We start from the raw sequence: 13,623 nt of genomic DNA, 5'->3' as shown, positions 1-13,623 counted from the left end.
TAGATAGATAGATAGATAGATAGATAGATAGATAGATAGATAGATAGATAGATAGATAGATAGATAGATAGATAGATAGATAGAGAAGTTGTACTTCCTCTTCCTCTTCCTCTCAAATATTTAATTTCAGCTGCAGCAGTAGATTGTTTATGTGCAGTCACCAAAATGAAATTAGAAAACAGAGTTAATGAAGCCTGTGAGCAATGTGCTCTCATTCATGTTTCCGTTCTTAGTCATTTCCATCAGCAGGTGCTGCTTCCTGCACAGGGGGCTAGTCAGAGGTGTAAAATCAGTCTCACATGGTGCCATATGTTCTGTAATCCCACCTTTCTTTAGCATATGTCTGCAAAGAGATGCCCGATGACTCATCCAGATTTAGCCAGTAATTCTCCTTCCTTTCTCTGACAGGGTCTGACTGGACGCCCCGGTGATGCTGGGCCTCAAGGCAAAGTTGGACCTTCTGTATGTTCATGTACACGTTTCTTGTTGTAACAGACATTAATTAGTCGTTGTTGTTTACTTGTAAATTAAGAGAAATAACTACACGCTGTGCATCCGCTTGCTGTATTAAAAGCTGTGTGTTATTTTTAATATCACATGTGAAACAACCAGGGAGAGACTTGTAATTTTACCGAATGTGCTCTGATCACATAATGACTCATGAGTGGTTTCATCAAATTGAATTGTGGGAAATTTATCCGCCCATTATCCGCCAGCCTTATACTGTAGCTTTCTTCCACGTTCTCGCTGAATTCAGGGGGCTGTGTTTTTTCTCTTTCACTTTGGGCTCCGTTTGCCACACAGTCTCCTGTTTTTAAGGATAACATTCAATCCTTATGTTTATACACTTTGTTAGTAGTGACGGTGGAGCCGTAAACTCTGTAAGCTGCACCACTCACTGAAGCCTCACTAATTAATTTAAACACCTAAAAAATAAATGGATTTGAAATAGTGCAACTCACATTTATTTGATATACAACATACATTTCTGCATAATGATTTCAGATTTGTAATATTATGATATTTGGCTAAATGTGCAACAAACAGCTACATTTTTTGGTTGGATTACTAAATGAATGGATGTAACATTACTGAGGGATTATACACAGTGTGTCATAAATTTTGCTGTATATTAATTAGATTTTGTAGTCACATTTTTAATTTTGTTAGAGAAACATATGGCAGTTATTTACCGTTTGGCTTGACTTTACTCAGGGAGCGCCTGGTGAGGATGGTCGTCCAGGACCTCCTGGTCCACAGGGAGCCCGAGGACAGCCTGGAGTCATGGGATTCCCTGGACCAAAGGGAGCAACTGTAAGTAAAAAGAAAAAAAAGTACCTTCTATAAGGGAGTAATATTTTACAGTGTGTTGCAATGTGTTTTATTTGTCCTTTCTAAAACATAAATGCATGATTCAAAACTGCACAGTACCTGTTCAGCAACATGTGGAGTGCTGCTGAGTAATTTTATATAATTTGATGAGCATCATCACCTGTATCCACCTTTGTTCTCACAATAGGTGCAAAGGGATCAGCAGTAGCATTTTCACTAACCACTGGATTTTATTTCTGCTTTTCTAAGGGTGAACCTGGCAAGTCTGGTGAGAAAGGACTGGCTGGAGCTCCTGGTCTGAGAGTACGTTCATCGTGTTTCCATTTTATGTTTTGAAACTAACGCTCCTCAGATTGACTGCTGTGTTTTTATGAAGCATTAATTAATCACGTGCATAAAAACATAAACATGTTATGCTAAAGTAAAGTCTCTTTTTAGAGCCAAATATTTGTTATTGTCAGAAACTATAAACTTTTGATTAGCTTCATTTTTCAAGTACACAGCTTCACAGAGTCCAGCTTCAGCACGAGAAGCCTCAGTTATATATCTGTCAGATGTCTGCCCAGTTAAGAGCATCACCTTTGGCTTTAGTGCTGATATCTGTCAAACCTCCTCCTCCACCTCCCACCCCATCCTCCTCTGGCTCTCTCTTTCTTCGTCTCCCCAGGGTCTGCCCGGCAAAGATGGAGAAACTGGCTCAGCTGGACCCCCTGGCCCTGCTGTACGTATCTCTATCGCTCCCATGCCACTTTATATACCTTCAACACCGATATTATCTTATCCCTTTTCTACGTTTGCACTTAGAAGCAGTCTTTGTTATCTCCATTTCCCAGACTGCTTCTATCGTAGCTCTGTCTGGAAAAAAAAGTCCTTGACCAAATTGTCTGTACATCACGTCACACCATCACTGACTTACAGACTTTCAACTTCTTTTGAAGATTATGTTTCAACAAACTAAACAAACCTTTTTGAACTAGAGAACATTTTGTATATGATAAATATTTTATTTTTATAATGTTTACTAAGAAGTGGAAGGTTTTGCAGAATTTTCCCACCATTTTAACTGTCAGCCAGACGTGAAATTGCACAATTTTAATGAATTGTAAAGTGACTGTAATTATGACTTTTAGGGTCCTGCTGGAGAAAGAGGAGAGCAAGGACAGCCTGGTCCCTCTGGCTTCCAGGTGAGTCTGCATACTTAACGCTTTGCTATAACACCTGTGAGCATATATGAGCAGTTGTATCACTACTTTTATATTGTGCAGTTATACATAGAAACTTCAGTTTATTGCTTTTCTTCTGCTGAGCAGTGCCAGAATTGGGAACCACTTATTTTTTCTATGATCACAGTTGTTTATGGTGCAACAGAGAAATATATGTATCATTCCATTAAAGTATATTTTAATGGAATGACACATGTATGTTAATTACATGAATTACGTGTTGTGAGCATTCAGGAAACATTTGCCCGGTAAGATTAGGTTATGTCTACTATTTAGCTAGAAAACTGCAGCTAAAGGGGCTCAAAAACTCTGAAACTGGGCACGTCTGTCACCGAGTCATATGTTGGGTATGAGTGTTGCAGAATGGCTCACACGTATGGTTTCACCTAGATGTGCCAAACTTGCTGGGCACATGTATCCTGTGCAGCAATTTTACTTAATCTTGCAAAATCTAAAGACATTTATAATCCAAAGTGTTCAAAACTGTGACTTGACATTAGGTCCTGCTGCAGCAGTGCAACAAATTTTAGTTATAGGTGACAATAAGGAAACTGTTGTTCTGCCAGCTCAAATGTTCCTTTTCAGTGTTTGATACTGGGCCACCTGCACGTTACAGCTACAGGAAACTGTTGTTTTGGAAATCAATACCACGAAGCTCCCGGCACACACTTCATGTGCTGATGTTAATGCCAGAGGAGTCTTAGATCTCTGCAGTCAGTGAGTCAGCAGAGCTGGTGACTTTTACACACGATGCTCTGCTGACTCTTCGCAAACCCGCTCTGTGACTTTACATGGTGAGCCACTAAAGCGAATTGTGGAATATCTACAGTGGCAGAAATTTCACGAACTGACTTGTTGCGAGTGGCAACCTGTTCGAGTACCATGCTGGAATATGATGAGCTCTGTAGAGCAGCCCATTCGTTCTTGTAAAAGCAGTCTGCTGGCCAGGTGCCTGATTTTATACACATGTGGCAACAGGACTGAAAACACCTGAATTCACAGATTAAGAGGCGTGGTCTCACACATTCCTCCATATGCTCCCTTATTCAGAAAGGATGGCTGCAGCAGGTGGCTCTGCATATTTAACAGGTTGGCAGATATGTTTCTTTACCAGATGACCTTTGTGATGCAGCCCCAGAGGAAGTTGTATCCCCTCACAGGATCAAACTGCGGCTCTTTCACTTGTACATGTCATTACTGAGTTCCAGTCATAGCGCCACCTTTTAGCAGCAGAGATCTTTTCCGAGCATATTAACAATTTCCCAAGCTCCTTATTGATGTTCTAACGAGTTAGCTTATGAGTTTTCCCTGAACTGTGTTTCCATGGCAATGCAGTAAATTAAAATGTTTCAACATGAAAAAAAGAAGATGTTGTTATTCAGCCACAAATCACCTGATCTTTCCCAAGTTTCCGGTGACAGAGACACATACTGACAGGAAGATGGAGTCATACGTGACAGCCATAATTCAGTCCACAGGAAGTGATATGTAACTCCTGTCAGCACTGCAGGCCTGAAGACACGTTCATGCAACAATAACACCATCTGAAGCGTAGGGGGGTGCAGACTTGGATCTTCGCTGCATTCAGTGTTAATGCTTCTTCTCTCCTGCACACAGGGTCTTCCTGGCCCTCCTGGTCCACCTGGTGAGGGAGGAAAGCCTGGAGATCAGGTTTGTGCACTTTCATGATCAAATAAGACAAATAAGACAAAGATAAAAAAAGTATACAAAGATAGAGTATAAGATAGGAATTTATGTACTTACTCCAAGGTCATGATTCAGATTAATTACACAGGTAATTAAACAGTTTAAGCGCTGCTGCTTTTTTCCAACGTTATCAGTGACTGCAAAAGTCTTAAGACTTAAGATGTCATCTACCAGATTTCTAAACTCTTAAAAATATATAATTACACTTAATATTTGCTTTTTGGCTTTAATTTAGTTTGGTTAGTGCTATGAGTATAAAGCATAACTAAGTATCTCAACAGCGATAGTCTTGCAGGTCTTTTAGCTTCTCTTTCTTTTCACCATTCAAGGGTGTTCCTGGAGAGGCTGGACTTGCTGGTGCCACTGGACCTAGAGTAAGTTCACGATCTTAACATAATTTCATTATACTGTAGGCTGCTGATTAACATACATGCCGCTGATTGTCACTGTGCTACTGTTCAGGGAGAACGTGGTTTTCCCGGCGAGAGAGGAGCCGCTGGCCCTCAGGGTCTGCAGGGACCCAGAGGTCTGCCTGGAACTCCTGGAACTGACGGACCCAAGGTGAGTCCAGCAGCCAATAACAAGCATGTTTTTTTAACTGATTAAATGTTGCTCCCTGAGGTTCACCCAACCCACTGCGAAACACAGTGAGATTTTCAATATTCTTATCACAGGCAGCAGAAACAGAGCAGTCTGAGCGTATAATTGAATAATAATTAGCTCGAGTGTTTGCAAGTTAAGCTGTGTGTACTCAGCATTTTAGCGTATATTTGGTGTTTTCAGCCTAAAATTAGAGAAAGCGGGCAGCATCATTCCTCACCCTGCTGCACTGAGCAGTCTAGTTAGTATGTGACAGTATATGACAATAAAACCTCTGCTCAGTTTTCCAGTTTTGAATCGCATTGCATTTTCTTTAAAAAAAGAAAAAAAAACGAATCAACTTAAGTGCCTATCAGGTCCCAGACTACAGGTCATAATCTAAACTGGTTCATTTATAGCTTTTATTTTATTCCAGTAAATATAAGATACTTTGTTGTCATTATACAAGAATGTACAACAGAATTACAGATACAAAGTATAAGGAGGATTAAAAAGAGAGCACAAACCTTCCTTTCCCTGGTAGAACATTTGGAAGTATTGCATGACAGGAGCCATGCTAGGTAAAAATGTACATGCTATCTAACCATCACCTAAAATCAATAAACCAAAGTTAAAATACACATTGTAAAATCTTGTCCATCCTGGTCACTCCCGATGAAAATTTAACATCTTCAGCTCAGCCTCCTGTCTTTTTGTCAGCACCACCATCTCCAAACCACACATCATACCCGTCTCACTACCATCTTTTAAACCTTCCCTTTCACTCTCTTTACGATCCTGCTGTCACAAATCACCCCAGACACTCGTCTTCATCCACTCCATCCTGCCTGCGCTCCCTGTGCAGGCTGTCAGCTGCTTTAGATAAATATAGTGTAGTAAAGACTGAGATGCAATGCAGTTCATTTTGTTAAACTTAAATTATGTACAGTTCATTCAGATTCATATTTTTCCTCACAGAGAAACATAATCCATTCCAAAGATATATAGCACAATATCTAAACATTTTTTAATCCCTGTGTTTGGACATTCAGAGTTCGATAACAAAGTCATGTCTGCGGACACCGTAACCGTGAGGGACATGCTTACAGTGTCTGCGGGGGGGAAATCAAAAGACTCAAAAATCTGATGGAGTGGTTTTGTTGCAAAATAATAGATGAGGGTTAAATATTTAACGATGTTATTCTGCAGAAGTCATTAAACACCATCGTTTGCTCACGTGTGTGCTTCAGGATATCGACTGAACCTCACACCGACTGTAACTGAGGTCTCTACGGTGTGGCTGGACTGAAGCAGAGCATTTTTCTTTCTTTTGTTGAGACAGAACAGCTTTTTCCTTCATGATCTAATGTTTGCATTTGTCTTTTTAATAACACATGTGCCTGATAAATGTTGGTGTAAGGTTGCTCCTGTGCAGGTTGTACTGTTGAGCTAATGCTAAATCAACAGAGTTACATTTGGCCACCAGGTTTCTAACCTTAATAAGCTTTTTCTTTGCTTCCAAAGCTAAACTTTCAGTGTTTCCTAGACTGAGTAAAAGCCTATTTTCCCCTAGAGGCTAAAAAATTCTAATTCCTGAGACAATTTAAGTTCAGCATCCTTAGGTTTTTTTTTACTGACTAAAATAGTAGATCTCTGATGTAATTCAAAGAGTGGAAAACAGAAGAAAACATATTTTTAATAAGCTCTCCTTTACTTTTAAACTTTCTTCCTTTGGGTTCTTGTGAATAATTGCTTTGTAGATATGAGTCACAAGCAAACACAGTTTTGTCAAAAGTTGAGGATTAGTGGTTGAAGAGCCATCAGTAACTAGAATTGAGCGTCAGTCAGCAGTTCAGGTCTGGACGTTTGCTTTATTTCTGTTTTCTGCATTCATGTTATTTCATAAATTTATAATACTTTAAAACAAAATAAAATATTTCCTACATTCACTGCAGCTGATGGCTCAGTGTGTCTCCAGTCAGGCTATACACTCACTTGCCATCTGTCAGCAATTTCCAGCCACTGCAGTGATTTGTCACAATGGCACTGTGAGCAGAGGAAGAGCTCAGAGAGGCTGCAATTCCCACTTTGGGATTGTTATCTGGTCGGATTTTAATCCCAGTTCATAGGTTTTCATCCCCAGACATAAGTGGTTAGAGGATGAGGATTATAGACTGTGAGTGTGATGGTGGTGACGATGAAGAAGGGATGAACCAACACTCTGTAGAAAAGCAAGTCTCTGAAAACGATTTGTTTTATAAGAGGGATCGTTTGTCGGCCTCTTTGAGTTAGAGTATTATTCTATAGTATTCACAGCCAGTGTTGTGCTTGTGTTAGCCCTGTGGTCATGGCTTAATGATAGGCAGAAGAAATGCTGCGTGTGTCTGATTTATAGGCTGCACGATAAAGCACCGCAGCACAGCTGAAGTTTTGACTCAGAGTGAGCCTATAGGAGTACTTTTTAAAAAAACAATCAAAGTCTGCATTTGCTTTCAATTGTTTCAGCTTTGATGTGTGAAATAGAGATTCGTGCCTTTATGATAAAATGCCCTTTGTCCTTTTAATAACAGAATTAAAGGTAAACCCACCATCACAGCAAAACACCTGAAATTAAGATGTCTTTATGTTTAAATTAAAAGTGACCGACTCATTAGAGAGTTAGGCTTTTTTTTAACATTCTTCTGTAGCAAGAAGAAAAAGAAGTTGGCAGGATTATTTTCTCTTTTATTCTCTCAGTCATCTGTTAACCTTGAAGACAACAGGCAGGGACAAAGATGAGCATCGGCCTCTTTTGTTGAATGAGCAGATGTTCTCTCACTCTGAGACGGCACCGTGTTTGTGTTTCTGACTCATATTGTGGGTTATTAAACAAAGCCCGAGCAGAATCTGTCTGAAATGTGACAGAACATCATCACAAGCCTTTTTGCAAGTCTTTTTTAAAGACCTTGACTGAATCAGGAGGTATAAAACATCTTTGTGCATGTGTAGCAGGTGCTTAGAGAAAGTAAACAGTTGAAATGTCTCCTCTCTTTGAACCCAAACCTGTCATCTCATTATATTTTTGATTAATAATAGGGAGCGATTGGACCTGCAGGTACTGCAGGGGCTCAGGGACCCCCTGGCCTGCAGGGTATGCCTGGAGAGAGAGGAGGTGCTGGTATTCCCGGACCCAAAGGAGACAGAGTAAGCCATGATGGGAAACAAGTGTTAGCAAACTGAATGCATAAACACTCAATTTGTGGAATTTTCCCTACTTGAGTATAAATTTATGCATATTTTCTTGTCACACGACAGACTTTAATTCAGTTCTTTATCCCCACAGGGAGACCTTGGAGAGAAAGGACCCGAAGGTGCTCCAGGCAAAGATGGTGCCAGAGTGAGTGACTGTCATTCATTTGGGTTTTCGTGAATGACAGTAGCTTCTGCTGAATACAGATAGAACGACTTTCATTTATTTCCTGGAAATAAAATGTTGCATACATATCTATCTGCACATGTGAATCTCTTATTTACAGCATATTATACTTTAAATGTAATCTGAAATCTAAAATATTCATTCTTTTGTTCTTTAGAATAAAAGTGTTTTGTTATTCCCGCTGCTCATTTTAAAGCAAAGTGTGAAGTCTCTGTTCTCACACTACAAACCTCTCCAAGTCTTTATACTAACTATACTTTTTTGTTTCATGTTTCAGGGTCTCACTGGTCCCATTGGTCCCCCTGGTCCTGCTGGTCCCAATGGTGAGAAGGTGAGGCGTTTTTACTTTTATTTTATTTGATCTAAATGATGTAATGTCTTGTTCTGCACAAGTCTTTATTTAAGTAGGTTTCTATAATGTAAAGTTAACCTTCTGTATGATGTTGCTGATGTTCTTCCTGTATTTTCTCGCAGGGTGAATCTGGTCCTGCTGGTCCTTCTGGAGCTCCTGGTGTCCGCGGTGCTCCTGTGAGTGTCACAGTTTATTGTTTTAGTAAAGAAAACATATCAGATTAGGAATTTGGTGCATGCACAGTGACTAGGTCAAATCATCATATATTAGTATATTATATTAAGGCTTTTAGGCAGCATGCATGCTCTTATAGATCTCGTTCACCTGGTTTATGGTGTCACAGTTCAGCACCTCAGCCTGAATTATCATCATCTTTCTTTATTCTTATATTTATACTTAAGCTTTTCAGTTTTCCTTTAGAGCCAGGCATTTTGAAGTATTGGAGCAACTATTTTTAAAACATTGGTCTCAACAGATCCGCCATTTCTCTCAGTTGGCCTAACACCTGAGTTTTTAATGCCTCTGTGTCTTCATCTTTCAGGGTGACAGGGGTGAGACTGGACCTCCTGGACCTGCTGGCTTTGCTGGACCCCCAGTAAGTAGAAAGCCATCACCATGAACTAATCTTACTGCAGACTCCTGAGTGATTTATGTTTCGACTTGTTAGCAAAGTAATAGAAGTATAATTTTACTTTAAAGTGGTTCAACTTGCTTATTTAACTGCAAGTAAAAAAATAACTGCATCTACATGGCGGGGCTTTTCTACCGCTCATATCTAGAAACACTTGGACGTCTAACTGCCTTTACGTCAGTTTTAGGCCTCGGTGAATTATTATTTTCTTTATCTTGACACATGTCTTGTTTCCTCGGTGTAATATCTGTGGAGGGAAATTAGTGTCTTTTTGTCAAACATCCATTTAGTTATTGCCAAAGACTCACGATGGACATAAAATAGATGTTTTTTAATAAGCTGCATCCCTCCAAATGGATTTCATCAATATATTTGTGGCAGCACAATTTATCTCTAAACAGGTTGTTTTTTCTCTACCTTACACAATGATTAATTATTGATTTTCTGTCAGGATGAATAACATTACAAGGTATCTAAATGCTATTTGTTTCAGAGCACACCAACTATCACAGTACATTAGGAGCTGCAATTAAAAGTTTTGAAATTGTTGTGTAATTATATCTCATGTCCTACCCCAGCTCTGTATTTGTATTCTTGGACTCTCCTAGAGCAGCTGTTATTTTATCCTTTCTCAATGCAGCTCAAGTTCAGTTGATCTTCTAAAACAGCGGTCCCCAACCCCCGGGCCACGGACCGGTACTGGTCCGTGAGTTGTTTGGTACCGGGTCGTGAGAGTTCAGGCTCGCATGTGAAATGTATGGTTTTCAGGGTTTTTATCGGTTTTAAGTGTTATTTTTTTGTATGTATCGTTAAAACCCTTGTGTTGTCCTCGGGATTCCCATATACTTGTTTGCCATTCACCCAGGGACCATTTTTGACCCGAGGACAACATTACCTCGGTTTATCTGGGTCTTTTCACGTGTATTATGAATAAATCTTTTTTTTTTTGGTACCGGTACTGTTTTACTGTATTTATACGCAACACCTTAAAGGCTGGTCTGTGAAAATATTGTCGGACATAAACCGGTCCATGGCGCAAAAAAGGTTGGGGACCGCTGGTCTAAAGCCACAGCTCTCCTTCCTTTAAGCTAGCTTTCTTCTAATTGGCTGTCCCAGTAAGACAGAAGATTTGAAATGCAGGTGGGGCTTATGTAGTTCCACACAGAGCTACATGCCTACATGACCCACATCTTCAAAAGAGAAAAAAAGTGCATGAAATTGAGTATTTAGAGCAGATTAATGCCTGAGATTTTGGGCATTACTATTCACTGACTGCATCATTTGAAGCTTTGGTCATGTTTTAAACTGAGAGCTGTGAAAGAAAAAATATAATAGGTCCACTTTAAAGTGTATGTAACACAGACGCTGTGGGCACAACGAGGCTAAATGCTGCACCAGTAGCACTTGTAGACGAGAGTCATAAACTCAATGGCCTGACTTGATTGGGATTTAAAAACAGAGATTTGTGCATAATTTGATGTACTTCTCCATCATAAATGGGGTACTTAAGCAGTTTGGTATTGCAGCGACACAAAAGACAAGTGAAGATATGTCATCTTATCTTAGATCTTATATTTTTTAGTTAGATCTGTTAACCGATAATTTAACAAACCATTTAATATATGATAATGGATCCACACAGGTTACATGTTACATGCAGTGTTAGCAGGTAAACAGAACTCCATGTGTAAAATGAGCCTTTAAACAATTCTTTTAGGTAATTGTGAAAGACCTTTGAAAGTATTTGATTATTAAGACATAGTCCTTTCACTTTTTTTCCTTTGATGTATATCAACAGCTGTTTCTGTCTTTTGCTTTCAGGGTGCTGACGGTCAGCCTGGAACCAAGGGAGAGCAGGGAGAACCTGGACAGAAGGGAGACGCTGGTGCTCCTGGACCCCAAGGACCATCTGGAGCCCCTGGACCCGCTGTAAGTGTCACTACATGTATTATTTCACTATAAATATGTTTTCTAAACCCAAAATAAGGTTGCACAAAAACACTGGATGTTTGTATCCCAGTTTTTCTTATTAATCAAAAGCTTTATATAACAGTACGACAGGCACTGAGTGACAGTTTTTCCTACAAGAAGAGAAACTGTTATGTATGCACAAATCAGCAAAACATTCATTTCTACCTCTCTTTTAAACATGCATGGTGGAGTTTACAAAGTGACAGCAACTGTTGGTGGTGATTGTGCTACATAAGGCAGAATAAGAAACTAGCTGACAGAAACGAGCTACTATAAAATACAACAAATGTCAGAGTGTAACACAGAATATGTTCGTTTCAGGGTCCCACGGGTGTTTCTGGACCTAAAGGTGCTCGTGGTGCTCAGGGACCTCCTGTAAGTGATTTTTATCTATACCAAAGAGTCTCACTTTTAAATTATTTTACTCTTGTCTCATAATAACATGTGCAGGAAGCATTATTTTAGGATTTTATTTGTGACTCTGTCTAAATGCGCCCATCTCTGTTAGGGTGCCACTGGTTTCCCGGGGGCTGCCGGCCGAGTTGGACCCCCTGGCCCCAATGTAAGTTCAGCGTCCTGATGACTAAACCCTCCATCAAACTGACTCTATGTGCAGCTTTACACGTGTAGTGGTGATACCAAAACTAAGAGTATGATAAGAGCAAATGAAAAATTAAAGGAAAAGCAAAAATAAAGTGTTTTCTGTAAGCTGTTGATTATCGTGTGCTTCTGCTGAATATATTCCCTATTCAGCATTTTAAAGATGGTGGTGAATCTCCCCATAGTTCCAGAAACTCCTGTTGATGTTTAAATGGCTTTGAATAAATCTGCAAAAGCTATATTTTCAAAATCATCAACCATCTATTGACCTTTGATGGGGCATCCATGCCATCCTTTGAAAAGATCAATTCTGAATTGGTTTACTGGGTTCCCAAACCGAGCCAGAAAACATAAATCGTAATTATATTTGCTGGTGTATAACTGTAGTTGATATAATTTCAGAAAAATCTATTTTTGTCTGACTGTGGAGTTTATATAAAAAGATAAAGATAAAACTACATCTATCACAGGTATGGGAAAAAAAGAACAGCTGGTTTAATTTGTGTTTTATAAGCAAGAGAAACTGTTGTGAAACAGATACAGGGATGTGTTTTCTAATGCTGCCTGACTTCTTTGTGTCATAGGAAACCTTGTAATTTGCACCTATAAAGTGCTTACCTTTGCTGTTTCAACACCTCCACACTTCACCACAGTGTGTTTGCTTAGATTTTCATTTTCTGCAGACATGCTGCAAAGAAACATATTGTGAGAAAACAGGCTAACCCTGTAAGGGTTCTAATATACAGTCTATGTGTTATTTGAAGTCATATAGAGCTGTACATATCATCACTGGATAGTTAAAATAACAAAAAATACTCATATGTTTCAGTAATGATTCATATTTATGTGTCCTCCTCCTCACACTTGTCAGGGTAATCCTGGACCTCCTGGTCCTGCTGGTCCTTCCGGTAAAGATGGACCCAAAGGCGTGAGGGGAGATGGTGGACCTCCAGGCAGACAGGGTGATGCTGGGCTTCGTGGTCCCGCTGGAACTCCCGGAGAGAAGGGAGACGCTGGAGAGGATGGTCCACCTGTGAGTTTCTCATTCTACAATCAGATTCCATCATAAAACACTCAAGACACTGGCTGGCATCACCTGCAACTCCTTTTTACTTTGTAATACTTGAAACCTCTTCAGTGCACCATATTTAGGCGGTCGTTAGAGCTACTCTGGGGAGTAGAAAATGATCAGATGTGTTTGTTTTCTGCACGTCTGTCGGTGTTTGTGTGGCTCTGTCAGCCCAAAGAGCCAATTTTATCAGTAATGGAAACACCCTCCATTACTGCACAGAGCTGTCAGTGTCCATCACTGGCTGTAATAGCAGACCGAGACATCTGACAGCACAGGGTAGCACAGGCCAGTGACAGACTGATGACAGGAGCCCAGGCTTTTACTTTGCCTACCCCCAGAGCTGCCTGCACGCGCCCGTTACAAACACGTGACAAGTCAAGACAATGACATACCATACTATACATACCACAGACGATAGCTTACCCAAACATCAAGATAGCTGCTGTGCCAAGACTCCGTCCATCCTATAGATTACAGATTTTCAGCCTTGAACCATGTATCAGCACATCAAAGTCTTTGTCAGCTGAACTGGGTGCTCAGTTGTCACTTGGAGTGAGTTGTTTATAGTGGACATGTTTTCAGGGAGAGGACATGTGAAAGAGTGAGCTGTGGCGATGAGGAGAGGTGATGGAGAGACTGACACTGAAAAGTGCAACTGCAGCTGGGAATAAAATCCCATGTGTAGCAAATGACAGAAGAGATAAATCATAGGACACAAACACATCTTTGCTTTGCATTGTA

General features: G+C 40.0%; 1 protein-coding gene across 2 annotated transcripts in view; it reads left to right on the top strand.

Moving 5' to 3' along the window:
• Nucleotides 1-13,623, top strand: part of col2a1b (collagen, type II, alpha 1b) — a 47,381-nt gene that overhangs the window by 24,098 nt on the left and 9,660 nt on the right. For both annotated transcript variants that reach the window (XM_085275227.1, XM_085275225.1), the window contains 17 exons: nt 409-462; nt 1,216-1,314; nt 1,582-1,635; nt 2,000-2,053; nt 2,463-2,516; nt 4,173-4,226; nt 4,592-4,636; nt 4,725-4,823; nt 7,917-8,024; nt 8,164-8,217; nt 8,534-8,587; nt 8,731-8,784; nt 9,150-9,203; nt 11,061-11,168; nt 11,532-11,585; nt 11,719-11,772; nt 12,682-12,843. In XM_085275227.1, coding sequence (XP_085131353.1) covers nt 409-462; nt 1,216-1,314; nt 1,582-1,635; nt 2,000-2,053; nt 2,463-2,516; nt 4,173-4,226; nt 4,592-4,636; nt 4,725-4,823; nt 7,917-8,024; nt 8,164-8,217; nt 8,534-8,587; nt 8,731-8,784; nt 9,150-9,203; nt 11,061-11,168; nt 11,532-11,585; nt 11,719-11,772; nt 12,682-12,843 — 1,215 coding nt within the window. The remainder of the gene's footprint in view (nt 1-408; nt 463-1,215; nt 1,315-1,581; nt 1,636-1,999; nt 2,054-2,462; nt 2,517-4,172; nt 4,227-4,591; nt 4,637-4,724; nt 4,824-7,916; nt 8,025-8,163; nt 8,218-8,533; nt 8,588-8,730; nt 8,785-9,149; nt 9,204-11,060; nt 11,169-11,531; nt 11,586-11,718; nt 11,773-12,681; nt 12,844-13,623) is intronic.

This window comes from Mchenga conophoros, linkage group LG5 (genome assembly GCF_057382185.1).
Source record: "Mchenga conophoros isolate Kocher_MC1m ecotype Shallow Benthic linkage group LG5, M_conophoros_male_GT1.1, whole genome shotgun sequence".
NCBI classification, from domain to species: Eukaryota; Metazoa; Chordata; class Actinopteri; order Cichliformes; family Cichlidae; genus Mchenga; species Mchenga conophoros.
The sequence above is the reverse complement of the archived record's forward strand: the minus strand, read 5'-3'. Positions and strand labels throughout refer to the sequence as shown.